The 26768-nt window shown below is 35.9% G+C and overlaps 1 protein-coding gene across 2 annotated transcripts in view; it reads left to right on the top strand.

Annotated features, from left to right (window-relative positions):
• The first annotated feature begins 674 nt into the window (after positions 1 to 674).
• Positions 675 to 26768, top strand: part of PKD2 (polycystin 2, transient receptor potential cation channel) — a 152183-nt gene continuing 126089 nt past the window's right edge. For both annotated transcript variants that reach the window (XM_053703304.1, XM_053703303.1), the window contains exon 1: positions 675 to 1360. In XM_053703304.1, the coding sequence (XP_053559279.1) occupies positions 814 to 1360 (547 nt within the window). In that variant the 5' untranslated portion in view covers positions 675 to 813. The remainder of the gene's footprint in view (positions 1361 to 26768) is intronic.

Below are 26768 nucleotides of genomic sequence, written 5' to 3'. Positions count from 1 at the left end.
CTTTGATATAATGTGTCAGAACAATGCATTGGAGCAAAATGCTTTGTTAAGGGGCTCATTTATAGTTTGCCTTTATCTGTTGTTGAGATACACTAACATATATATATATATATATATATATATATATATATATATATATATATTTATTTATGTCTATATATACATACTGTATGTATATATATATATATATATATATATATATATATATATATATATATATATATATATATATATATATATACATACTGTATGTATATATATATAAATGTATATATAAATGTATATATATATATATATATATATATATATATATATATATATATATATATAAATCAGAAATAATAAATAATTATACAGCATGAGGGACAGGTGCACAGCTGTTTCCAAAGAAGCAAATCACACTTTGTTACTAGAAGGGGGACTGTCTGGTGATTTATCAGCATGTAGCTACCCCCATGTCCAGGAAGGAGTTTTATGCGTGTCTTGTTGCCTAGACACCATCCTAACAAACATGTATTTTCATTTCCTTTGTATTAAAATAAAAGTGATGTGCATGTATAACTATGTGCTGTTTAGTCGCTGGGCAGAGGATGTATGAGGGAGGGTGCTTTAGGACAGCTCTGCCCAGCTGTGTTGTTCAGCCTTTTCCTGCTTGTTACATTTGGGATAACGGATCCGTGTGTGAGAGAGAGGAAGGGGCAGGGCGGGGATAAGGAAAGGGAAAAAAAATCCTAAAACTAAAGTTCAGAATAATATGGCTGCTGGTGTCGGGGTAAGTGAATTCTTGCATCTGCCCTCCAGCTCTGCCCCAATATGGTGAACCCCAGCAGAGTGAAGCCCCAGCCTGAGCTGGAGGGGGAGGAAAGGAAGAGGAGGAAAAAGAGGGACCCGGAGAGGAGATCAGTTCCCGCACAAGCTTCCCCTTCAATGCTAGAAATGGACACACTGCCTAAGCAAGAATTGCCACCCGCTGCAAGGTTGCCACCAGGGGGCGCCACCCCGTCACCTCTGTCCTCTTGCTCAAGACAGGCATGGAGCAGGGATAACCCCGGTTTTGATGCGGAGGAGGATGGCATGGAGGAGGAGGAGGATGGAGAAGAGGGCATGGTTGTGGAAATGGATGTGGAGTGGCACCCCTCTGCGGGACCGGGCAGGCGCTCCTCTTCCCTAGTGTCCTCCAGCAGCGGTGGCAGTACAGGGCTGGCAGGATATCACCATCACCCCAATAGCCTGGGCAGCCAGGGGCAGCGAGGGCGGAGAAGGAGGGGGGAGCCTGGCACTGTAGCTGCCAGACCTGGCCAGGGCTCTGAGCCGCAGCAACCACCGGAGGGGTTTGGCCGGATACTTTACATATTAAGAGGTGAGCTCAGCATCACTGAGTTATTGCACATGATATAGGTCTGTCTAATTGGCAGTTTCTCAATCTCATGGAAACTATTAGCACATATTTTGGTACAATATGTTAGGTCTGTATTACAGGGATATGGTACTCAAAAACCTTCTAGCATGTATATGAAAGAGCATATAAACTGAAAAAAAATGTTTTGTCATGAAAACAATTCAGTAAAAGTTTGTTTACATTTTAAAGTAAAACTAACATGAAGTGAATGAGTTTTGATATGTTTGCTGTCATTTTTTATTTTGGACCCTTTCATGTAATTTCGCTCTGAAAATTGTGGATTTGCCAATTCTCAGAATTGCAAGAAACACTGCAGACGTCGGAAGGCTAACCCTGCTACATATATTTGCCTAATTGGATTCAGCAGGTAACAACTGCAAAACAAAACCTTTTATACTAACATAATGACCGTGGCTGAACACTAAACGGCAGATTCACTAAATAAATGAGAGATGAGGAAGCTTTAGTGAATTTGCTGTCTAGAATTACAAATAAATTATAAAAGGTGAAAATATATTTTTGCCAAAAAGGTAAAATGTATCAAGCTGCGGTGCAGGCTTTCCCTAGAAAGCTGCGTTCACAGATTTAATAAGCAGTTCCTGATTCATATCCTCTCTGGTACCTCAGATATGGCAGAGATAAATTACCCAATGCTCACTCATTTAAGGTGATTGTCAGGCCCTACTTTAACTTGATTGGTTTGTTAGAGAGCAGGGGATGGTATTGGACATTAGGTATTGCACATTAATGCTTCAGTGCAATCTTAAAGGGACAGTGTACAACAATTTTCATATAACTACATGTAATAGACACTACTATAAAGAAGAATATTCAGATACTGATCTAAAAATCCAGTATTACATTTTCTAAAAAAATTACTTACAAGCTCCCAGTTTAGCATAGTTGATGAGGTTAGTCTGGGGCACCCACTGAAAGGGGCTAGGAAAACAAAAGTAGCAGACACTCCCCCCCTTCCCTTCATATGAAAAGACAGATAACATAAACAGGAGCCAGCAGGAGTCTGTAAACGCATGTATACATCTGGCACTTTGGGGCTTGGTTATGAGTCTGAAAATCATTACAATGTTTTTAAAAAAATAAGCAAAACTATACGTTGTTACAAAAACATAGGCATATTGTATCTATATTGGTTGCTGCGCAAAAAGTTCTCAAGAGAAACGACCGCCAAAAGACTGCACTTAAGGTTTTAGTACTCACACAGTCCCATGAGGAGATTATTGGCTTATACAGTAAGATATACATCCAGAGGTATACCTTTCAAAAGAAACAAGCGGTTCATCCGCCATGCACCTTCTTTCTCCCGGTCCGTGCCGGTTAGGTGATGTCCAGCACGGACCGGGAGAGCGAAGGTGCATGGTGGATGAACTGCTTGTTTCTTTTGAGAGGTATACCTCTGGATGAATAGCTTATAAGACAATAATCTCCTTATGGGACTGTGTGAGTACTGAGACCTTAAGTGCAGTCTTTTGGCTGCGGTCGTTTCTCTTGAGGACTTTTTGCGCAGCAACCAATTTAGATACAATATGCCTATGGTTTTTCTGTTTGTCCTGGTATAGGCCTGAAATTGAAATTTGTATGTTTTTCTGCTTAGGCTCTCTGGGCCGAATCCGATTGGAGTATATTTTAAATAAATTTCAAATTTTGTATATATCCTGTGTGCAATTTTCCCTTTCTTTAAAGGGACAGTACCATATGTCCCTTTTCTATTCTTCCTATAGTTTTTGCTTTAAATACTTTGCTAAAGGGATGCACTGGACTTAGATTTAAGTAGTATTGACTCCACTCTCCTTTTCTCATATATAATATTTATTTGCTTAGCAAATATTCTTTTCCAATCCTCAAAGTCTTTTAAGCAAATAGGTTTATCTAAAATTGTAATTAATTTTTACTTTTTTTTCCCCTAAAATGTTTTGTTTTTCTCTGCCAAAGTGGAACAACCTACTTCTGTCCCTGAAGTTACCATAGGACCTGAGTCTGTTGAACACCTTTCTACCAAAGCTAAGTGTATCTTTTGCAAAACTTCTGAAGTGCCATCTTCAGCAAATTTATGTGATTCCTGTATATTGTTTTTATCACGACCTACTGGTGTTCCTATGGTTTCAAATGCTCCTTCTGTTCCAATTTCACAAATGGATGTAGATGGTGTACCCTCAGCAATGAATACATTTATTGCTGCTTCAATTGAGAAGGCCCTGACTGAATTTCCGCCTTCAAATAAGCGTAAGAGATCAGCACGTTTTACCTTCATCTAGTAAAATCTGTACTGATTAGACTTATACTGACATATCTTCTCATGATGATAATTCCTCTAATACTAAGGCTCCTTCATCTGATACAGAACCAGATAAATCTTCTTTTTTTTATTTACAATTGAGCACATTCGTTCTTTTTTAAAAAAAGTTTTAGTCACTTTAGGTATTGAAGAAGGTTAAACCTTCTGAGGATATTCCTTGTAACAAGTTAAATTCTTTTTTTTTAAGTCTAACATTGTTATTCTAGAGATATTTCCTTTTCCTAATGCAGTCTCTGATATTATCTGAAAAGAATGGTCTAAACCTGGTACTTCTTTTAACCCTTCTAGGTTTAAAAAATCGTATCCTTTACCTTTTGCTAATCTAGAACTATGGGAAACTATCCCTAAGGTAGATGGGGCTATTTCTTTTCTAGCTAAACGTGCTACAATTCCATTAAGCCTGAGGAAACGGGGTTCGCACGAGAAACGCGTTGCTATTTGCACTCTTTGTGGGGAGATTGTTATTCACACACCCAGCTGTAAACTGTAATACCTTTTGGTATTTTTATTTTGTATAATAAAATACTGATTTTTTTACTTTTACATCAGTCTGGTGTTGTTGTGATAGTCTCCATTTCAGTAACCTTAGGGCAGTCCAGCCCTCCTTCCTGCTCCATTGCAGCACCAGTTGAGGAGAAATATCACTCTGGGAACATCGGCTAGAGGCCATAAAAGCAGAGAACTTCAGCGCTGATCGTATCCGGTGCAGATCTGTCACACAGCCAGCTGGTTTGCTGTTGAAATACCAGCCTGTCCCTGCAGGCACAATAGAGTGCCGCCCGTTTGTGAGTACCCTTATTCTGTCGCTGTTTGGATTTCTTTGGTTTTATTGACCTACACATGTGATGCCTCTGTTTTTGTTTTTATCTCATCATTACAGAATTCCATTAGAACATAGTATTTCTTTCAAAGATCCTTTAGATAGGAAACTTAAATCTTTTTTGAGAAGGGCATATTTACACACTGGCTATGTTCTTAGGCCAGCCATATCTATTGCTGATGTAGCAGCCGCTTCTACTTTTTGGCTTTCAAATCTTGCTCAGCAATTTTCTTCAGACCCTGAATGCTGTAATGTGATACATTTACTACAACAAGCAAATCTTTTTTTATATGTGATGCAGTATTTGACATTGTCAAAATTAACACTAAAACTATATCTTTAACTATTCTTTCTAGAAGAGCTTTATGGCTTAAAACTTGGAATGCTGATATGGTTTCCAAGATGGGATTACCATCTCTTTCTTTTTAGGGTAAGAATCTATTTGGTTCACAAATGGATTCTATAATTTCTTCCATTACTGGAGGTAAATCCAGTTTTTTGCCTCAAGATTATAGATCTAAAGGGAAGTTCAAGGCTCCAAATTGTTTTCGTTCTTTTCGTAACAAAGATCAGAAGCCTTCCCCATCTCCAAAAGCTACTGGCTCTAACTGGAGACCTTCTTCCAATTGGAATAAATCTAAACAATTCAAGAAACCTAATCCTGTCCAAAAAACAGCATGAAGGGGTGGCCCACAATCCAGTTCTTCTGGTAAGGGGCAGATTAAAACGTTTTCAGAAAATTTGGTTAGAATCTGTTAAAAATCCTTGGATTCAGAATATAATCTTTTAGGGATATCAAATTGGTTTCAAAATCAAACCCCCAAGGGGACGGTTTTATTTAACTCATGTTCCAAAACATCCAGCAAAAGCTCAGGCTTTTCTAACATGTAAAAATAATCTAAAACTATACAAATATGTCAGATGTTAAACAACACAATGTACAGGGTGACTAGAATAGAGCACAATACTCCCCTCTCAAATGACCGCTGCTCTCTAACAGTCTCTCCCAACCGGACTGTGAGTAGAAAGTGAATCGAATATATAGAGGCGCTGATCTTGAATCTCGTGTATATGGACGTACACACTGAAGAAAGAAAAACTTGGCTTGTGATTTGCAGAAGTTAACAACAAATTAATGTGCAGTATACTCACTCCGAAAAATTCAGAGTTCAGCTTCTTCGAAAGGTTTTTCTGTCTCAACTTTCCCAATTTCCACACTGTGTTTGTGTCTGTGGATAATGAAAATTGCACTGCAGGTAATTGAATCTTTTGCTTGATAAAAAGTGCAATATACTCACTCCGATAAATTTCGGAATCCGGCTCCTCAGAACGTATTGTGTAGTTTGAAATTACTTCCAAAAAGGCAGCAAAAATACTTGTTGTGGTAAAAAACAAATATTTATTAAAACATAATAAAATGCTCTTATTTATCTTGGCTCTACGCGTTTCAACGACAGTGTCGTCTTTTTCAAGAGCAGTAAAAACAATTGGAAGTGCTGCCTTTGGAGTGTTAACAGGTGTATTTATACAGGTAATCATTGTTCCTGTTCCGGTGGTAAACACCGGAATAGGACTCACAAATAAAACATTTTAATTTTGTATTTATTCCAATCCAATTGTGTTTTGAGAATGATATTTATTTATTTTGTATTTAAGCTTTTGGCGCTTAAACTCTCAATAATTTTTCAAATTGGATTGGTATAAATGAAAAAAAGCCTTTTGGCCAATCAGAGGGGAGAAAAATAAAGTTCCCTTTCAAGTCCTGGTTTTAAGCAGTTTCTTTTCAGGTCCGCCAGATGATGCGTGGTCATATGTTCTCATCAATCAGGTAGAGAGCGTTGTTTTCAATGCTTCGTATGTAAAGGCCTAAGCTCCGGTTTGTCCAATGAGTTCCGTGTCACATGTCTCGGATTGACCAATCTCTCTGTGAGCGACATTTTACTATGTTCCATTGATAGCCAGTGTTTTGGATTCTCTAGGGAGTATGTAATGAAAAGTGCAAGTCACTTTGAATCATATATATTACAGACATAGACAACTTCGTGACAATATTTCACAAAAATCTTGGGTTACAACCTTTTCAATTTCTTTTGAATATTAATTAGTGCAACATGCACTCGAATATCGATGTTGCCATCAAATGTATAAACTTTGCCATCAAATATGAATTTTAAATATAAATTTCGCCATCAAGTATAAATTTTGCCATCAAATATAAATTTTGCCATCAAATATAAATGTATCTTCACATATAATTTCTGAACCACAGTAATATTGTGTATGTAATTGGGATAAATATTAGACTATTTGAAATATAATGAAACCTAAACAGAATAAAATAATTTATTAAATATATTAAAAATAAAATGAAAATAAAATAAATTATATGAACGCTGCCACTCTAATATCTTTATTTAAACCATAATGTCCATATGTTTTTAATGTGTGTATCCACCATAATTCTCTTCTATTGAGTTCTTTTTCTATCTCTCCCCCTCTCCAGTGTAATGAAACCTTCTCTATACCTATCCATGATAGATGTTTTTTATCGTATAGAGGACAATTATTATAGTGTAAAGGGACACCATGATCTTCTTTTTCTTTTTCAATTTTATTAAGGTGTTCTAATATACGAGTTTTAGCAAATCTTGAAGTTTGTCCTAAATATTGAATCTGACAATTGCACTGAAGTAAATATATTATATTTTTGGTTTTGCAAGTGATGAAATCTTTTATTGTGTATGATTTATTTGTTACTGAAGAAGTGAATGTCTTATGTGTCTTTTTAGTATAATTGCATGCTTTACAATGTCCACATGTATAAAATCCTGTTAAATTGGCAATTTGGATAGGTTTAGGTGGCTTCATCCCCTTGATAAGGGAAGGTGCCAATTTTTGTTTGAAGTTTGTTCCCTTCCTGAAAGTTATCAAAGGTTTGTTTGGAATGATATTATTTAAGTATTCATCATTTTTTAGAACATTCCAATGTTGATTTATAATATGTTTGATCTGTTTGTGTCCACTATTGTATGTGGTAATGAATCTTGGAAAATTTGGATTATTGGTACTTTTTTTGTCAGTGTTCAGTATTAAAGAATCTCGATTCCTGTTTCCCACTTCAACTCTATCTTGTTCTAATGTGTTGCTGTCATAGCCTTTTTGCTCAAATCTTTCTTTAATTATCTTAGATTGGGTATTGAAATCATCTGTGGTATCACAATTTCTTCGTATACGGAGAAATTGTCCTTTAGGGATTGCTTTTAGCCAGGTTGGATGGTGTTCACTGTCTCTCCTTATATAAGTGTTCATGTCACAGCTTTTGAAAAAGGTCCTAGTGTGTATATTTCCTGCTTCAACAAAAATTGTTAAGTCTAGAAAATTAATGTGAGTTTTATTGAATTCAGGTGTTAGTATTATACCCATATTATTTTCATTCAGATAAGAGACAAAGTTATTTGATGCAGTCTCGTCCTTGTTCCAAATACATAGAACATCATCTATGTAGCGCCGCCAGGACACCAGGCCCACCCCAGCCACGCCACATGACCATACATAAGTGTGTTCAAAGTGGTCCATGTAAATATTGGCGTAGCTTGGGGCGAATCTGGTGCCCATGGCGGTGCCACATATCTGAAGATACTGTTTATTATCGAACCAAAAGAAATTATGTTTCAAAATGAACTCTATTGATATTAAAATAAATTCTAGTAATTCTATAGATAAATTTTCATCTTGTTCAAGTTTCCATTTTATGGCTGCTATACCTTTTTTGTGATCAATGATGGAGTATAAAGATGTTACATCCATTGTTAGCCATGAATATTCTGATTCCCATTTCGTGTCTTTGAGTATATTTAATACCTGTTTAGTGTCTTTAAGGTATGATCTTGCTGTTTGAGCATAGGGCTGTAACAGATGATCTATAAAGGCAGATAAATTACATGTAAGGGAATCTATCCCACTGATTATGGGCCTCCCTGGAGGTCTAAGTGGATCCTTGTGTAATTTGGGGATGAAGTAAAAAATAGGGGTCTTGGATTCTACTTTATTTAAAAACATAAATTCATCTTGAGAAATAATATTTCTAGCTAAAGCTTGTGATAGGATCTTATTTAATTCTGAAGTGAATGTTCTTTTTGGGTTATTTTTCAAAATTTGATAAGTTTTTGTGTCTGATAAGATTCTATTTGCTTCCTCCATATAGTAGCTACGGTCCATTATTACTATACTTCCCCCCTTATCCGCTTCCTTGATGATAATGTCTTCCCTTTTATTTAAATTTTTGTAAATCTCATTTTCTTGTTTGTTTAAATTGAAATACTTAGGTTTTGCCTCAATTTTTTCTATGTCTTTTAGGATTAATTTGCCAAATACTTCTATGTTTGGGCCCTTACAGTGGCTGGGATAGAAAGTGGAGGGGTTTTTAAAGTAAGTTCTTGGTTCCCTATTTGCTTGAGAATTTTCTTGGATTTTACTTAATGTATCTTTCCTGGCAAAAAATCTTTTAACTGTCAAATTCCTGATAAATTTCTGTGCATCAATGAATAATTGAAATGTATTAACACTCTGAGTGGGTATAAATTTTAAGCCTTTAGATAGAATGTTTTTTTCTTGTTCAGTTATCGTTTGTGATGAAATATTGTGAATGCCTAGTCTCTCTGGCTCCTTCTTCTGTGTTTTACCCCTTCTACCTCTTGTTCCTCTGAAAGATCTGGTGTCCTGTCTCTTTTCCTTTGATTTGTTCTGTCTGTGCGAAGTGGAGAATATCTGTTGGGGTGTATCCAGCCTTGATTGGTCGGTGTGTGGTTTGTTCCTATTTTGTGTCTCTCTTTGAATGTGTTCTGTTGAAAAGGGTGATGTGAGTCTTGTTCATGTCTTGCTTTATTTGTAACTTGTTGATCTTCTCTTTTGTCTCTTTTATCTTTTGGTGAATGTGAATTTTTATAGTGATTAGAGTGATTGGAGTAATGATTATATTCTATTCTATGTTGGTTCGATCCCCTATATTCATTGTGGTTATATTGATTTTCATTTCTTTGGTGAAAAATTTCCCTATTTTGTTGGTGTCTATTGTGCTCATAAGTGTTATTATATCTTATATCGTGATCTCTATAGTTGTTAAATTGATTCCTATTATTAGAGTAGTTATTATTCGAATGATCCCTATTAGATCTCGAATGATTATCTTTTAAATTGTATTGATTTCTATGTGAACTGTGTGTTGTATTATAATTATAATTATAATTATTTCGTGATGCAATTCTGCCTCTAAAATGGTCTTTTTGTGAATTATCCCTTTTATTCTGTGAATTTACTTGAGGTTGTGTATATGGAGTGCCATTTTTAAAATCTTCACTATCTCTGAGGTATTTATTATATTTAGAGTCTCCAATTTGTTCATCTAGCTCTTTGGCTTGTGTTTTAATTTGCTCAAATTTGTCATTACATGTTTTGCTTGAAAGAAATGGTATAAGTTCATTTTCTAAGGAGAAAATTTCTTTTTCAATATTTTTTAGAACTATGTCTTGATGTTCATATAATAAACTTACTAGATTAGTTGAACATTTGTGGAGAGCTGCATTCCACTTTACCATAAATTCTTTGTCATCTGTGCCAAAAGCCGGCACCTTAGTTACCCTTAAACCCCTAGGAACTATTTCTTCATTTAGATATCTACTTAAAAAAGTTATTTCCCACCATTTTTTGGTCTCTTTAGTATATAATTTCTTAAGTTTGTTTATTATAAATTCCCAATTACTTTTATCTTCATCTAAATGTTTAAATGTATTGTCGTATTTGTTTTGTCTTGCAGCTCTCCAATCGGAGAGGGTATTCTTAGTCATATTAGGAGAAGAATGCAAAAATAATCTAAAACTATACAAATATGTCAGATGTTAAACAACACAATGTACAGGGTGACTAGAATAGAGCACAATACTCCCCTCTCAAATGACCGCTGCTCTCTAACAGTCTCTCCCAACCGGACTGTGAGTAGAAAGTGAATCGAATATATAGAGGCGCTGATCTTGAATCTCGTGTATATGGACGTACACACTGAAGAAAGAAAAACTTGGCTTGTGATTTGCAGAAGTTAACAACAAATTAATGTGCAGTATACTCACTCCGAAAAATTCAGAGTTCAGCTTCTTCGAAAGGTTTTTCTGTCTCAACTTTCCCAATTTCCACACTGTGTTTGTGTCTGTGGATAATGAAAATTGCACTGCAGGTAATTGAATCTTTTGCTTGATAAAAAGTGCAATATACTCACTCCGATAAATTTCGGAATCCGGCTCCTCAGAACGTATTGTGTAGTTTGAAATTACTTCCAAAAAGGCAGCAAAAATACTTGTTGTGGTAAAAAACAAATATTTATTAAAACATAATAAAATGCTCTTATTTATCTTGGCTCTACGCGTTTCAACGACAGTGTCGTCTTTTTCAAGAGCAGTAAAAACAATTGGAAGTGCTGCCTTTGGAGTGTTAACAGGTGTATTTATACAGGTAATCATTGTTCCTGTTCCGGTGGTAAACACCGGAATAGGACTCACAAATAAAACATTTTAATTTTGTATTTATTCCAATCCAATTGTGTTTTGAGAATGATATTTATTTATTTTGTATTTAAGCTTTTGGCGCTTAAACTCTCAATAATTTTTCAAATTGGATTGGTATAAATGAAAAAAAGCCTTTTGGCCAATCAGAGGGGAGAAAAATAAAGTTCCCTTTCAAGTCCTGGTTTTAAGCAGTTTCTTTTCAGGTCCGCCAGATGATGCGTGGTCATATGTTCTCATCAATCAGGTAGAGAGCGTTGTTTTCAATGCTTCGTATGTAAAGGCCTAAGCTCCGGTTTGTCCAATGAGTTCCGTGTCACATGTCTCGGATTGACCAATCTCTCTGTGAGCGACATTTTACTATGTTCCATTGATAGCCAGTGTTTTGGATTCTCTAGGGAGTATGTAATGAAAAGTGCAAGTCACTTTGAATCATATATATTACAGACATAGACAACTTCGTGACAATATTTCACAAAAATCTTGGGTTACAACCTTTTCAATTTCTTTTGAATATTAATTAGTGCAACATGCACTCGAATATCGATGTTGCCATCAAATGTATAAACTTTGCCATCAAATATGAATTTTAAATATAAATTTCGCCATCAAGTATAAATTTTGCCATCAAATATAAATTTTGCCATCAAATATAAATGTATCTTCACATATAATTTCTGAACCACAGTAATATTGTGTATGTAATTGGGATAAATATTAGACTATTTGAAATATAATGAAACCTAAACAGAATAAAATAATTTATTAAATATATTAAATATAAAAAAATAAAATAAAATGAAAATAAAATAAATTATATGAACGCTGCCACTCTAATATCTTTATTTAAACCATAATGTCCATATGTTTTTAATGTGTGTATCCACCATAATTCTCTTCTATTGAGTTCTTTTTCTATCTCTCCCCCTCTCCAGTGTAATGAAACCTTCTCTATACCTATCCATGATAGATGTTTTTTATCGTATAGAGGACAATTATTATAGTGTAAAGGGACACCATGATCTTCTTTTTCTTTTTCAATTTTATTAAGGTGTTCTAATATACGAGTTTTAGCAAATCTTGAAGTTTGTCCTAAATATTGAATCTGACAATTGCACTGAAGTAAATATATTATATTTTTGGTTTTGCAAGTGATGAAATCTTTTATTGTGTATGATTTATTTGTTACTGAAGAAGTGAATGTCTTATGTGTCTTTTTAGTATAATTGCATGCTTTACAATGTCCACATGTATAAAATCCTGTTAAATTGGCAATTTGGATAGGTTTAGGTGGCTTCATCCCCTTGATAAGGGAAGGTGCCAATTTTTGTTTGAAGTTTGTTCCCTTCCTGAAAGTTATCAAAGGTTTGTTTGGAATGATATTATTTAAGTATTCATCATTTTTTAGAACATTCCAATGTTGATTTATAATATGTTTGATCTGTTTGTGTCCACTATTGTATGTGGTAATGAATCTTGGAAAATTTGGATTATTGGTACTTTTTTTGTCAGTGTTCAGTATTAAAGAATCTCGATTCCTGTTTCCCACTTCAACTCTATCTTGTTCTAATGTGTTGCTGTCATAGCCTTTTTGCTCAAATCTTTCTTTAATTATCTTAGATTGGGTATTGAAATCATCTGTGGTATCACAATTTCTTCGTATACGGAGAAATTGTCCTTTAGGGATTGCTTTTAGCCAGGTTGGATGGTGTTCACTGTCTCTCCTTATATAAGTGTTCATGTCACAGCTTTTGAAAAAGGTCCTAGTGTGTATATTTCCTGCTTCAACAAAAATTGTTAAGTCTAGAAAATTAATGTGAGTTTTATTGAATTCAGGTGTTAGTATTATACCCATATTATTTTCATTCAGATAAGAGACAAAGTTATTTGATGCAGTCTCGTCCTTGTTCCAAATACATAGAACATCATCTATGTAGCGCCGCCAGGACACCAGGCCCACCCCAGCCACGCCACATGACCATACATAAGTGTGTTCAAAGTGGTCCATGTAAATATTGGCGTAGCTTGGGGCGAATCTGGTGCCCATGGCGGTGCCACATATCTGAAGATACTGTTTATTATCGAACCAAAAGAAATTATGTTTCAAAATGAACTCTATTGATATTAAAATAAATTCTAGTAATTCTATAGATAAATTTTCATCTTGTTCAAGTTTCCATTTTATGGCTGCTATACCTTTTTTGTGATCAATGATGGAGTATAAAGATGTTACATCCATTGTTAGCCATGAATATTCTGATTCCCATTTCGTGTCTTTGAGTATATTTAATACCTGTTTAGTGTCTTTAAGGTATGATCTTGCTGTTTGAGCATAGGGCTGTAACAGATGATCTATAAAGGCAGATAAATTACATGTAAGGGAATCTATCCCACTGATTATGGGCCTCCCTGGAGGTCTAAGTGGATCCTTGTGTAATTTGGGGATGAAGTAAAAAATAGGGGTCTTGGATTCTACTTTATTTAAAAACATAAATTCATCTTGAGAAATAATATTTCTAGCTAAAGCTTGTGATAGGATCTTATTTAATTCTGAAGTGAATGTTCTTTTTGGGTTATTTTTCAAAATTTGATAAGTTTTTGTGTCTGATAAGATTCTATTTGCTTCCTCCATATAGTAGCTACGGTCCATTATTACTATACTTCCCCCCTTATCCGCTTCCTTGATGATAATGTCTTCCCTTTTATTTAAATTTTTGTAAATCTCATTTTCTTGTTTGTTTAAATTGAAATACTTAGGTTTTGCCTCAATTTTTTCTATGTCTTTTAGGATTAATTTGCCAAATACTTCTATGTTTGGGCCCTTACAGTGGCTGGGATAGAAAGTGGAGGGGTTTTTAAAGTAAGTTCTTGGTTCCCTATTTGCTTGAGAATTTTCTTGGATTTTACTTAATGTATCTTTCCTGGCAAAAAATCTTTTAACTGTCAAATTCCTGATAAATTTCTGTGCATCAATGAATAATTGAAATGTATTAACACTCTGAGTGGGTATAAATTTTAAGCCTTTAGATAGAATGTTTTTTTCTTGTTCAGTTATCGTTTGTGATGAAATATTGTGAATGCCTAGTCTCTCTGGCTCCTTCTTCTGTGTTTTACCCCTTCTACCTCTTGTTCCTCTGAAAGATCTGGTGTCCTGTCTCTTTTCCTTTGATTTGTTCTGTCTGTGCGAAGTGGAGAATATCTGTTGGGGTGTATCCAGCCTTGATTGGTCGGTGTGTGGTTTGTTCCTATTTTGTGTCTCTCTTTGAATGTGTTCTGTTGAAAAGGGTGATGTGAGTCTTGTTCATGTCTTGCTTTATTTGTAACTTGTTGATCTTCTCTTTTGTCTCTTTTATCTTTTGGTGAATGTGAATTTTTATAGTGATTAGAGTGATTGGAGTAATGATTATATTCTATTCTATGTTGGTTCGATCCCCTATATTCATTGTGGTTATATTGATTTTCATTTCTTTGGTGAAAAATTTCCCTATTTTGTTGGTGTCTATTGTGCTCATAAGTGTTATTATATCTTATATCGTGATCTCTATAGTTGTTAAATTGATTCCTATTATTAGAGTAGTTATTATTCGAATGATCCCTATTAGATCTCGAATGATTATCTTTTAAATTGTATTGATTTCTATGTGAACTGTGTGTTGTATTATAATTATAATTATAATTATTTCGTGATGCAATTCTGCCTCTAAAATGGTCTTTTTGTGAATTATCCCTTTTATTCTGTGAATTTACTTGAGGTTGTGTATATGGAGTGCCATTTTTAAAATCTTCACTATCTCTGAGGTATTTATTATATTTAGAGTCTCCAATTTGTTCATCTAGCTCTTTGGCTTGTGTTTTAATTTGCTCAAATTTGTCATTACATGTTTTGCTTGAAAGAAATGGTATAAGTTCATTTTCTAAGGAGAAAATTTCTTTTTCAATATTTTTTAGAACTATGTCTTGATGTTCATATAATAAACTTACTAGATTAGTTGAACATTTGTGGAGAGCTGCATTCCACTTTACCATAAATTCTTTGTCATCTGTGCCAAAAGCCGGCACCTTAGTTACCCTTAAACCCCTAGGAACTATTTCTTCATTTAGATATCTACTTAAAAAAGTTATTTCCCACCATTTTTTGGTCTCTTTAGTATATAATTTCTTAAGTTTGTTTATTATAAATTCCCAATTACTTTTATCTTCATCTAAATGTTTAAATGTATTGTCGTATTTGTTTTGTCTTGCAGCTCTCCAATCGGAGAGGGTATTCTTAGTCATATTAGGAGAAGAATGCAAAAATAATCTAAAACTATACAAATATGTCAGATGTTAAACAACACAATGTACAGGGTGACTAGAATAGAGCACAATACTCCCCTCTCAAATGACCGCTGCTCTCTAACAGTCTCTCCCAACCGGACTGTGAGTAGAAAGTGAATCGAATATATAGAGGCGCTGATCTTGAATCTCGTGTATATGGACGTACACACTGAAGAAAGAAAAACTTGGCTTGTGATTTGCAGAAGTTAACAACAAATTAATGTGCAGTATACTCACTCCGAAAAATTCAGAGTTCAGCTTCTTCGAAAGGTTTTTCTGTCTCAACTTTCCCAATTTCCACACTGTGTTTGTGTCTGTGGATAATGAAAATTGCACTGCAGGTAATTGAATCTTTTGCTTGATAAAAAGTGCAATATACTCACTCCGATAAATTTCGGAATCCGGCTCCTCAGAACGTATTGTGTAGTTTGAAATTACTTCCAAAAAGGCAGCAAAAATACTTGTTGTGGTAAAAAACAAATATTTATTAAAACATAATAAAATGCTCTTATTTATCTTGGCTCTACGCGTTTCAACGACAGTGTCGTCTTTTTCAAGAGCAGTAAAAACAATTGGAAGTGCTGCCTTTGGAGTGTTAACAGGTGTATTTATACAGGTAATCATTGTTCCTGTTCCGGTGGTAAACACCGGAATAGGACTCACAAAAAAACATTTTAATTTTGTATTTATTCCAATCCAATTGTGTTTTGAGAATGATATTTATTTATTTTGTATTTAAGCTTTTGGCGCTTAAACTCTCAATAATTTTTCAAATTGGATTGGTATAAATGAAAAAAAGCCTTTTGGCCAATCAGAGGGGAGAAAAATAAAGTTCCCTTTCAAGTCCTGGTTTTAAGCAGTTTCTTTTCAGGTCCGCCAGATGATGCGTGGTCATATGTTCTCATCAATCAGGTAGAGAGCGTTGTTTTCAATGCTTCGTATGTAAAGGCCTAAGCTCCGGTTTGTCCAATGAGTTCCGTGTCACATGTCTCGGATTGACCAATCTCTCTGTGAGCGACATTTTACTATGTTCCATTGATAGCCAGTGTTTTGGATTCTCTAGGGAGTATGTAATGAAAAGTGCAAGTCACTTTGAATCATATATATTACAGACATAGACAACTTCGTGACAATATTTCACAAAAATATATACGATATTATATCTATACGATAAAAAACATCTATCATGGATAGGTATAGAGAAGGTTTCATTACACTGGAGAGGGGGAGAGATAGAAAAAGAACTCAATAGAAGAGAATTATGGTGGATACACACATTAAAAACATATGGACATTATGGTTTAAATAAAGATATTAGAGTGGCAGCGTTCATATAATTTATTTTATTTTCATTTTATTTTATTTTTTTATATTTAATATATTTAATAAATTATTTTATTCTGTTTAGGTTTCATTATATTTCAAATAGTCTAATATTTATCCCAATTACATACACAATATTACTGTGGTTCAGAAATTATATGTGAAGATACATTTATATTTGATGGCAAAATTTATATTTGATGGCAAAATTTATACTTGATGGCGAAATTTATATTTAAAATTCATATTTGATGGCAAAGTTTATACATTTGATGGCAACATCGATATTCGAGTGCATGTTGCACTAATTAATATTCAAAAGAAATTGAAAAGGTTGTAACCCAAGATTTTTGTGAAATATTGTCACGAAGTTGTCTATGTCTGTAATATATATGATTCAAAGTGACTTGCACTTTTCATTACATACTCCCTAGAGAATCCAAAACACTGGCTATCAATGGAACATAGTAAAATGTCGCTCACAGAGAGATTGGTCAATCCGAGACATGTGACACGGAACTCATTGGACAAACCGGAGCTTAGGCCTTTACATACGAAGCATTGAAAACAACGCTCTCTACCTGATTGATGAGAACATATGACCACGCATCATCTGGCGGACCTGAAAAGAAACTGCTTAAAACCAGGACTTGAAAGGGAACTTTATTTTTCTCCCCTCTGATTGGCCAAAAGGCTTTTTTTCATTTATACCAATCCAATTTGAAAAATTATTGAGAGTTTAAGCGCCAAAAGCTTAAATACAAAATAAATAAATATCATTCTCAAAACACAATTGGATTGGAATAAATACAAAATTAAAATGTTTTATTTGTGAGTCCTATTCCGGTGTTTACCACCGGAACAGGAACAATGATTACCTGTATAAATACACCTGTTAACACTCCAAAGGCAGCACTTCCAATTGTTTTTACTGCTCTTGAAAAAGACGACACTGTCGTTGAAACGCGTAGAGCCAAGATAAATAAGAGCATTTTATTATGTTTTAATAAATATTTGTTTTTTACCACAACAAGTATTTTTGCTGCCTTTTTGGAAGTAATTTCAAACTACACAATACGTTCTGAGGAGCCGGATTCCGAAATTTATCGGAGTGAGTATATTGCACTTTTTATCAAGCAAAAGATTCAATTACCTGCAGTGCAATTTTCATTATCCACAGACACAAACACAGTGTGGAAATTGGGAAAGTTGAGACAGAAAAACCTTTCGAAGAAGCTGAACTCTGAATTTTTCGGAGTGAGTATACTGCACATTAATTTGTTGTTAACTTCTGCAAATCACAAGCCAAGTTTTTCTTTCTTCAGTGTGTACGTCCATATACACGAGATTCAAGATCAGCGCCTCTATATATTCGATTCATTTTCTAACATGTGTCTCACATCTGGAATTGATGGGCGTGATTGTTCCAGTTCCTCTATGGGAACAAGGAAAGGGGTTTTACTCAAATATAATCATTGTACCAAAGAAGGAGAATTCCTTCAGACCAATTTTGGATCTGAAAACACTAAACAAATTTGTAAGAATTCCAACTTTCAAGATGGAAACTATAAGGACTATTCTACCTTTTTGTTCAGCAAGGTCATTATATGTCCACAATAAACTTAGAGGATGCTTATCTTCACATCCCTATTTATCCAGACCATTTTCAATTTCTATTATTTTCTTTTCTAGAGAAGCATTTTCAGTTTGTTGCTCTTCCGTTTCGCCAAGCAACAGCACCAAGAATATTTTCAAAGGTTCTCGGTGCCCTTCTATCTGTAATCAGAGAGCTGGGTATTGCGGTGTTTCCTTAATTGGACGATATCTTGGTTCTAGCTCAATCTTTTCATTTAGCAGAATCTCACATGACTCAACTATTGTTGTGTCTTCAAAAACATTGTTGGAAGATCAATTTTCTAAACAGTTTCTTGATTCCTCTTTGCTCGTTTTCATATGAGGCTTCTTCAACTTTGCATGCTGCGCCAATGGTGCAAGGATTATACTCGAATATTTTACAGCTAATATTCTTAGATCCCAACACTCGTTTTTCTCTGACATGGTGGCTAGACCACTAATTTCTTCAGGGGGCCTCCTTTGTTTGCCCTACCTGGTCAGTGATTACAACAGATGCAAATCTTATGGGCTGGGGAGCAGTATGGGGGTCCCTGACTGCACAGGGAGTTTGGAATATTCAGGTAACAAAGATTCCAATCAATATTTTAGAACTCTGTGCTCTTTTCAAAGCTCTTCAAGCTCGGCCTATTTTGAGGAACAAACCTTTCCTTTGTTTTTAAACAGACAATATCACAACAGTGGCATATGCCAATCATCAAAGGGGAACTCAAAGTTACCTAGCCATGAAAGAAGCATCTCTGATACTTTTTTTTTGGGCAGAAACCAATTCCTGTCTCATCACTGCGATTCACATCCCAGGTGTGGACAACTGGGAGGCAGATTATCTCAGCTGTCAGTCACTTCACCAGGGGAATGATCTCTCCATCAGGATGTATTCTCACAACTTTTTCAGATCTGGGGTCTTCCACAAATAGATCTCATGGCCTCTCGCTTGAACAAGAAACTTCCCAGATACCTTGCAAGGTAACGGGTTTCTCAGGCAGTAATGACGGATGCTCTAGCAGTCCCTTGGTCATTCCAATATGCTTATATATTTCTTCCTCTGGTTCTACTACCCAGAGTAATTTAAAAAATCAAGATGCAACAAACATCTGTACTTCTGATAGCCCCTGCGTGGGCTCTCAGGATCTGCTATGCAGATCTAGTTCGGATGTCCAGCTACCCACCATGGCATCTTCCTCTAAGATCAGACCCTCTGTCTCAGGGTCCCTTTTTTCATCCAGACATAAAATCTCTGAACTTAATGGTATGGAGAGGTTTTTCATAGTTTTTCATAGTAATTAATACTATGATTTATTTTAATGTTTGGAAAACGTATATTTCCTGGTGTTCCTCTCATAATTTTTCTTGGAATACCTTTTAGAATTCCTAGAATTCTTCAGTTTCTTTAAGATGGTTTAGATAAGGACTTATCTGCCAGTACTTTGAAAGGACAGATTTTAGCTCTATCTGTTATGTTTCACAGAAAGATTGCTCATCTTCCAGACTTTTATTGTTTTGTTCAGGCTTTGTCTAGAATAAAACCTGTAATTAAATCTATTTCTCCTCTTTGTAGTCTCAATCTAGTGTTACAATCTTTACAGGCTCCTCCTTTTGAGCCTATGCATTCTAGACATTAATCTACTTTCTTGGAAAGTTATGTTTCTTTTAGCTATCTCTTCTGCTAGAAAAGTTTCAGAATTATCCGCCCTTTCTTGTGAAACACCTTACTTGATTTTTCATCAAGACAAAGCAGTTTTGCGGACTACTTTGAAATTTTTGCCAAAGGTTAATTATAACAACATTAATAGGCAAATTGTTGTTCCCTCTTTGTGTCCTAATACTAAAAATTATGCAGAAAAATCTTTACATTCTTTAGATGTTGTCAGAGCTTTGAAATATTATGTTGCTGCCACTAAAGATTTCAGAAAGACTTCTAGTTTGTTTGTCATTTTTTACGGTTCACGGAAGGGTCAGAAAGCTTCTGCTATCTCTTTAGCCTCTTGGTTAAAACTTTTGATTCATAAAGCTTATTTGGAAGCGGGTCAGTCCCCGCCTCAGAGAATTACTGCTCATTCTACAAGATCAGTTGCCACATCTTGGGCTTTCAAGAATGAAGCTTCAGTTGATCAAATCTGCAAAGCAGCCACTTGGTCTTTGCATACTTTTACCAAATTTTACCATTTTGATCTTTTTGCCTCTTCAGAAGCAGCTTTTGGTAGAAAGGTTCTTCGGGCAGTGGTCACTCGTTGATTCTGTTGCCTATAAAAAAAAATAAAAAATCTTCAGTTTTTTTTAGTTATTAAAAGACTTTAATTTGGATATTATTTTCAGCGAAAAAAGCTGTTTATATTTTATCCCTACCTTTTTATTTTGTTACTCATGGTCTTCCACATGTTGGATATTATATCCCATATGTAACAAATCATGGACTCTCACCACCTACATGAAAGAAAACATAATTTATGTAAGAACTTACCTGATAAATTCATTTCTTTCATGGTGGCGAGAGTCCACAAGGTCCTCTCCCTAAGTTCCTCTCCCTATTATGAGTTGCACATCTTTTTTCCTGTTCCTTTTTTCCTGTTCCTTTTTTTTTTTTTTTTTTTTTTTTTTATGGCTTTTTCTTACTCCTTTTTTACACCTCCCTTCTTGGCTATACGTTACAATGAGATATGAGTGAGGTGGGAGTTGTATTTATAGGCTTTGAGGTTTGGGAAACTTTGTTTCCTCCTGGTAGGAATGTATATCCCATATGTAACAAATCGTGGACTCTCGCCACCATGAAAGAAATTAATTTATCAGGTAAGTTCTTACATAAATTATGTTTTTATATTCTGTATTGTTATTGCATAATGTAATATTACAGCTTACCACTCTTTCCACTGGCTGTCCTACGTTTCTGCCCTGTTAAAAGGAGCGAAAACTCTTAAAATGTCAATGAAATAACACTATTTAAATATGTTAAAAATATTACATGTTGCATTGCAGTTCATTTTTGAAGCTAAAAGGAGCTGCCTTAAAGTGATAGGAAAGATAGAGCAATGACAGTTTAAGCAACTTTTTATTTTACTCCTATTATCGGTTTTTAGCCACCAATAAGCAAGCGCTACCCAGGTGGTAAACCAAAAATGGTCAGTCTCCTAAGCTTACCTTCCTGCTATCTGAATCATGAAAGAAAAAAATGTGTATTCATATCCCCAGTTTAAAGAGAGAGATTTCCATTTCTAAACAGTTTATAAAAATAATTTTACATCTTGTTTGCTGCAGTTGGATTTTTAATAGCCAAACTTCAGCCACCACTTGTGTTTATCTCGAGGAGCCAATCAGGGCTTGAGTCTACAGGTGTCAGGGCTAACCACTGTCATTATGTTGACATATAGTGCATTATTTTGTGGTTGTTAGCTGCTAAAGCCAATTACGGAAAGATATGTAGCATGGTTATCAATATAATTTTACATCTTGTTTGCTGCAATTGTTTTTTCAATAGCCAAACTCCACCCACCACTAGTGTTATTTGGAGGAGCCATGCTTCAGTCTACAGGTGGCAAGGCTATTCACAGTCATTATGTTAATATAAACTGTACTGTTTTCCAGTTGTTATCTGCTAAAGCTAATTGGGGGAAATATATGTAGCAGTGTGCATTTAAAGCTCTGAGAATTAGAAAATCCACAATTTTCAAAGCTAAAATACATGAAAGGGGCAAAATAAATAATGGATGTATATTGCAAAGTTGTTTTACTACTCATAACTAAACATTTTTATATTAAAACCTCAGTGTTTGATGTCCCTTTAACCCCTTAGGCGCTGGTCGTTATGCCCTGGGCTTCTCTCTGCTGCGATCTCGCTCAAAATTGCAAGATTGTGCTATTTCTGCGTGCCCCACAAGTGGGGCACTGCAGAAATAGATTTGCAGAGTTATCGAAGCAGAGAGGCATTGCACAGCAGTGGTGCCTATCGTTGGTGGGTGGGAGTGTAATGAGGGAGGCGGGTGGGCAGCCCATCGCTGGAGGAGGGTGGGAGTGGGTAGGACTGCTACGTCACGCAACATGTTAGGGGAAAAAAAAGTGCTGGGAAGTGATGGGGAAGGAGGGAGATGGGGGATCCTATGTGGGATCCATTGAGGGAAAGGGATCTGGGAAGAGGAAGGGGGGAAGGGTAATGCAGCTACACTACAGAAAAAAAGGGTATTTTTTATTTTTATTTTTTTTATTGCTTAATTTGATGCAAACTGGGTACTGGCACACAGCTGCCAGTACCTAAGATGGCAGCAAATAGTACTAGAGGGGAGGCTTAGAGAGCTGTTTGGGGAAGATCAGGGAGGTTGGGGGCATAATACACTAAACAAACAAAAAAATTATAAAAAAAAAGCAGCCTTTTATTTTAGTACTGGCAGACCTTCTGCCAGTAATTAAGATCGGGGTGACCTTTGGGAGGTGGGGAAGGGAAGAGAGCAGTTTGAGAAGGGTCAGGGAGGGATCAGGGTGTGGACTGTGTCGGGTGGGAGGCTGATCTCTACACTAAAGCTAAAATTAACCCTACAAGCTACCTAATTTACCCCTTCACTGCTCGGCATAATACAAGTGTGGTCCGCAGCGGCATTTAGCGGTCTTCTAATTACCAAAACGCAATGCCAAAGCCATGTATGTCTATTTCTGAACAAAGGGGATCCAAGAAAAGCATTTACAGCCATTTGTGCCATAATTGCACAAGCTGTTTGTAAATAATTTCAGTGAGAAACCTAAAATTGTGAAAAAGTGAACGTTTTTTTTTTTATTTGATCGCATTTGGTGGTGAAATGGTGGCATGAAATATACCAAAATGGGCCTAGATCAATACTTTGGGTTGTCTACTAAAAAAAATAATATATAGTATTGATAGGAAAATATAAAAGACAACAACTCTATTTCTGTTTAAATGTAGTGATGGCAAAAGTGCTAAAAATGCTCTGGTCTTTTGGGGAAGTTTTTGTCTGAAATCCCCGGTCCTTAAGGGGTTAAAAGTGCCAAAAAGAAAAATCTGTAATATGTTAAAGCATTTTATGATACACTAGTGGTGAAGCCCGTGTACACGGGCCATTTTCTTTATTGCAGCGGTCCTACCCGCGCTCCCGTCCGACCACGCCCCCGTCACATCTACTTCTGCCCGGCCACGCCCCCCCACTGCGTGCACAACTGAAAACGGCGATGGATGCGTTAGTGTACGCATTTATAGTGTAGATGATACATACCACAGCCAAATCTGAGCAGATGCAGTGTTTTAATGAGGGCACTGGGCAGTTACAGCATATGTGTGTATGCTTCTGGAACAGCAATATATTTTACTAGAAGCATTTTTGCTAATACAAATATATTGCAGAATCTTTTCTATTCAAAATTCAAATGCCCTTATACACCTTTTAACATTAACCATTATGTCCATTTAATGCCTCTTTTAGAGCACAAAGTTTCAAACTCAAGTAAAATTAAAATATCATTAACGTAATGTAAAACCCTACATTTTGATATCATAATTCACATAGTGCATACAGTTTTAAACCACTTTCCAATTTACAAATACATAGAGAAAGAGAAGCGCTCTACCAGGAACGAACAACAGCCCAGTAGCTTTTGGCGATTTACCACCTAGGAGCAGCTTCTTTCAGCCCAAGTGCTTTTCACAGAGGACAACTTCCCAGAAGTATATCAGTCTGATCCCGCCAATTAAGGTCAGTTCAGCCCCAAAATACCAGGCAATTCTCCTTTTTGAGCATTTTAGTGTATCAACCGTATGGGACAAAACCCTTAAAGGGACAGTCTACTTCAGAATTGTTATTGTTTAAAAAGATTGATAATTCCTTTATTACCCATTCCCCAGTTTTGCACAGCCAACATTGTTATATTTATATACTTTTTACCTCTGTGATTACCTGGTATCTAAGCCTCTGCAGGCTGCCCCCTTATTTCAGTTCTTTTGGCAGACTTGCATTTTAGCCAATTGGTGTTGACTCCTAGGTAACTCCATGGGAGTCAGCACAACATTATCTACATGGGACACATGAACTAGTGCTGTCTTGCTGTAAAAAAAATCTGTCAAAATGCACTGAGATAAGAGGTAGCCTTCAATAGTTTAGAAATTAGCATATGAGCCTACCTACAGAGAGAATACAGAGAGAAGAAAGCACATTTGATGATACAAGTAAATTGGAAAGTTGTTTAGAATTGCATGCCCTATCTGAATCATGCACGTTTAATTTTGACTAGACTGTCCATTTAATTTACCCCATGGATGGTGAGGGCATGAGGGCTTCCTATACTGTTGGAAAACCAATATTGTGCAATATTATTATCCACTGGATGAAAATAAAAAACAATAGGCTATCCGTTTATTAAAGGCTATTCCCAGATATTATAAATACAAGTCTACAGGCCTGGGAGCTCTGCTAGATAAAAAGATACATTTAAAGGACATTAAACACCTCTTGCTTTTGTGTATATATTGTGCTTTATCCCACACGCCTTAGAAGGGCCAAAAAGCGAGTTCAGTAACCCGCAAATCAAATAGCTCCATTACATAATCTGCAGCATTTTTAAAACCTAGGTTACAGATTTTGATTTTTTTTGGTCTTTCTAGGGAGTGTGAGACAAGGCACAAATTTTACACAAAACAAGAGGTGTTTAAAGGGACAGTTTACTTGTATATGTTTATTGTTTAAAAAGATAATCCATTTATTACCCATTCCCCAGTTGTGCATAACCAACACTGTTATATTAAAGGGACATTTCAGCTAAAGTTTTTCTTTCATGATTTAAAAAGAGCATGCAATTTACTACTATTTTCTAATTTGCTTCATTCTCTTGATATCTTTTGTTGAAAAGCATATCTAAATAGGCTCAGTAGCTGCTGATTGGTGGCTGCACGTAAATTCCTTGTGGGATTAGCTCACCCATTTGGATTGCTATTTCTTCAACAAAGGATAAGTATACAATAAAGCAAATTAAATAATATAAATAAATTGGAATGTTGTTTAAAATTGGATTCTCTATCTGAATCAAGAAAAATGTTGAGTTTCATGTCCCTTTTAATATACTTTTTACATCTATGATTACCTTGTATCTAAGCCTCTGCAGACCGCCCCTTATCTCAGTGCTTTTTACAATCTTGAATTTTAGCCAATTAGTGCTGGATCTTGTATAACCATTGTTGATTCTCCACAAGAGTTAGCACAATGTTATCTATGTGGCACACATGAACTAACACTGTGTGGCTTTTTTGCAGTATTTAAAAAGCTAATAAAAAGTCCTGAGATAAAGGGCGGTCTGCAGTGGCTTGGAAACAGGCAAACTTAGAAGTTATAAAGTATATTAGTATAACAATGTTGGTTATGCAAAAGTAAGGAATGGGTAGTGAAAGCTTTATCTATCTTTTTAAAAAATATAAAAACAAGCCACTGAGCTGTTGTTCGTTCCTGGCTTCTGATTATCTTTCTGTATGTATTTATATTATGATTCTGGGAAAAGTCTCCCTAAGGGTTATGTGGGAAACCAGACGTGGACTCCTTGCCCATTGTGTCTAGAGGCAAATGACTGCTCCTCACTGATGGGACCTAGAGGAGGCTGAAAGGCCATTTATCTTGTTCAGAGGAGAATTGCCTGGTATTTTGGAGCTGGACTGACCTTGTTAGGTGGGATTAGACTGATATACTTTAGGAAAGTTCTCCTCAGTGAAAAACCACAATTGGGCTAAAAGATGGCTAAAACAAGCCATTGAGCTGTTGTTCATTCCTGGCAGACTACTTCTCTTTCTGTATGTTTTCCTATTTGACACCTCTTGGCACTTGATAAAGCCTCAAAATGACATTTTGGGCATCTTTGAATTTATTCCATTACTAGATGGAAACCTCTATTACCTTGCACATGTGCAAAGCACTCTGAAATCCCCACAGGAGACATTAGGGCATATGTATCAAGCTCCGTATTTCTGGCGAGTCATCAGACTCGCCAGAAACAGCAGTTATGAAGCAGCGGTCACAAAGACCGCTGTTTCATAACCTGTCCGCCTGCTCTGAGCAGGCGGACAGACATCGCAACAATACAACCCGATTGAGTACGATCGGGTTGATTGACATTTTGGCCGCGAGTCTGCAGGGGGCAGCATTGCACCAGCAGCTCTTGTGAGCTGCTGGTGCAATGCTGAATACGGCGAGCGTATTGCTCGCCGTATTCAGCGAAGTCCAGACTTTCATAACTAGAGGCCATTGTAGAGGTCTATTACCAAACATGGTATTGATTCATTAAAGTGGACAGGGCACACACATTTATGCATATATAGGTTCATTTACATATGTTTATGTGTTGAGTACATGATATCCTGTACAGCTAAGGGGATTTGTATGAAAATCACATCAGGACCCCAACATCTACGAATTGCGTATGGCAATCTCTTTCTCC

Source organism: Bombina bombina, chromosome 2, assembly GCF_027579735.1.
Source record: "Bombina bombina isolate aBomBom1 chromosome 2, aBomBom1.pri, whole genome shotgun sequence".
In the NCBI taxonomy this organism is placed as follows: Eukaryota; Metazoa; Chordata; class Amphibia; order Anura; family Bombinatoridae; genus Bombina; species Bombina bombina.
This window is presented reverse-complemented; position numbering and strand designations above follow the sequence as displayed.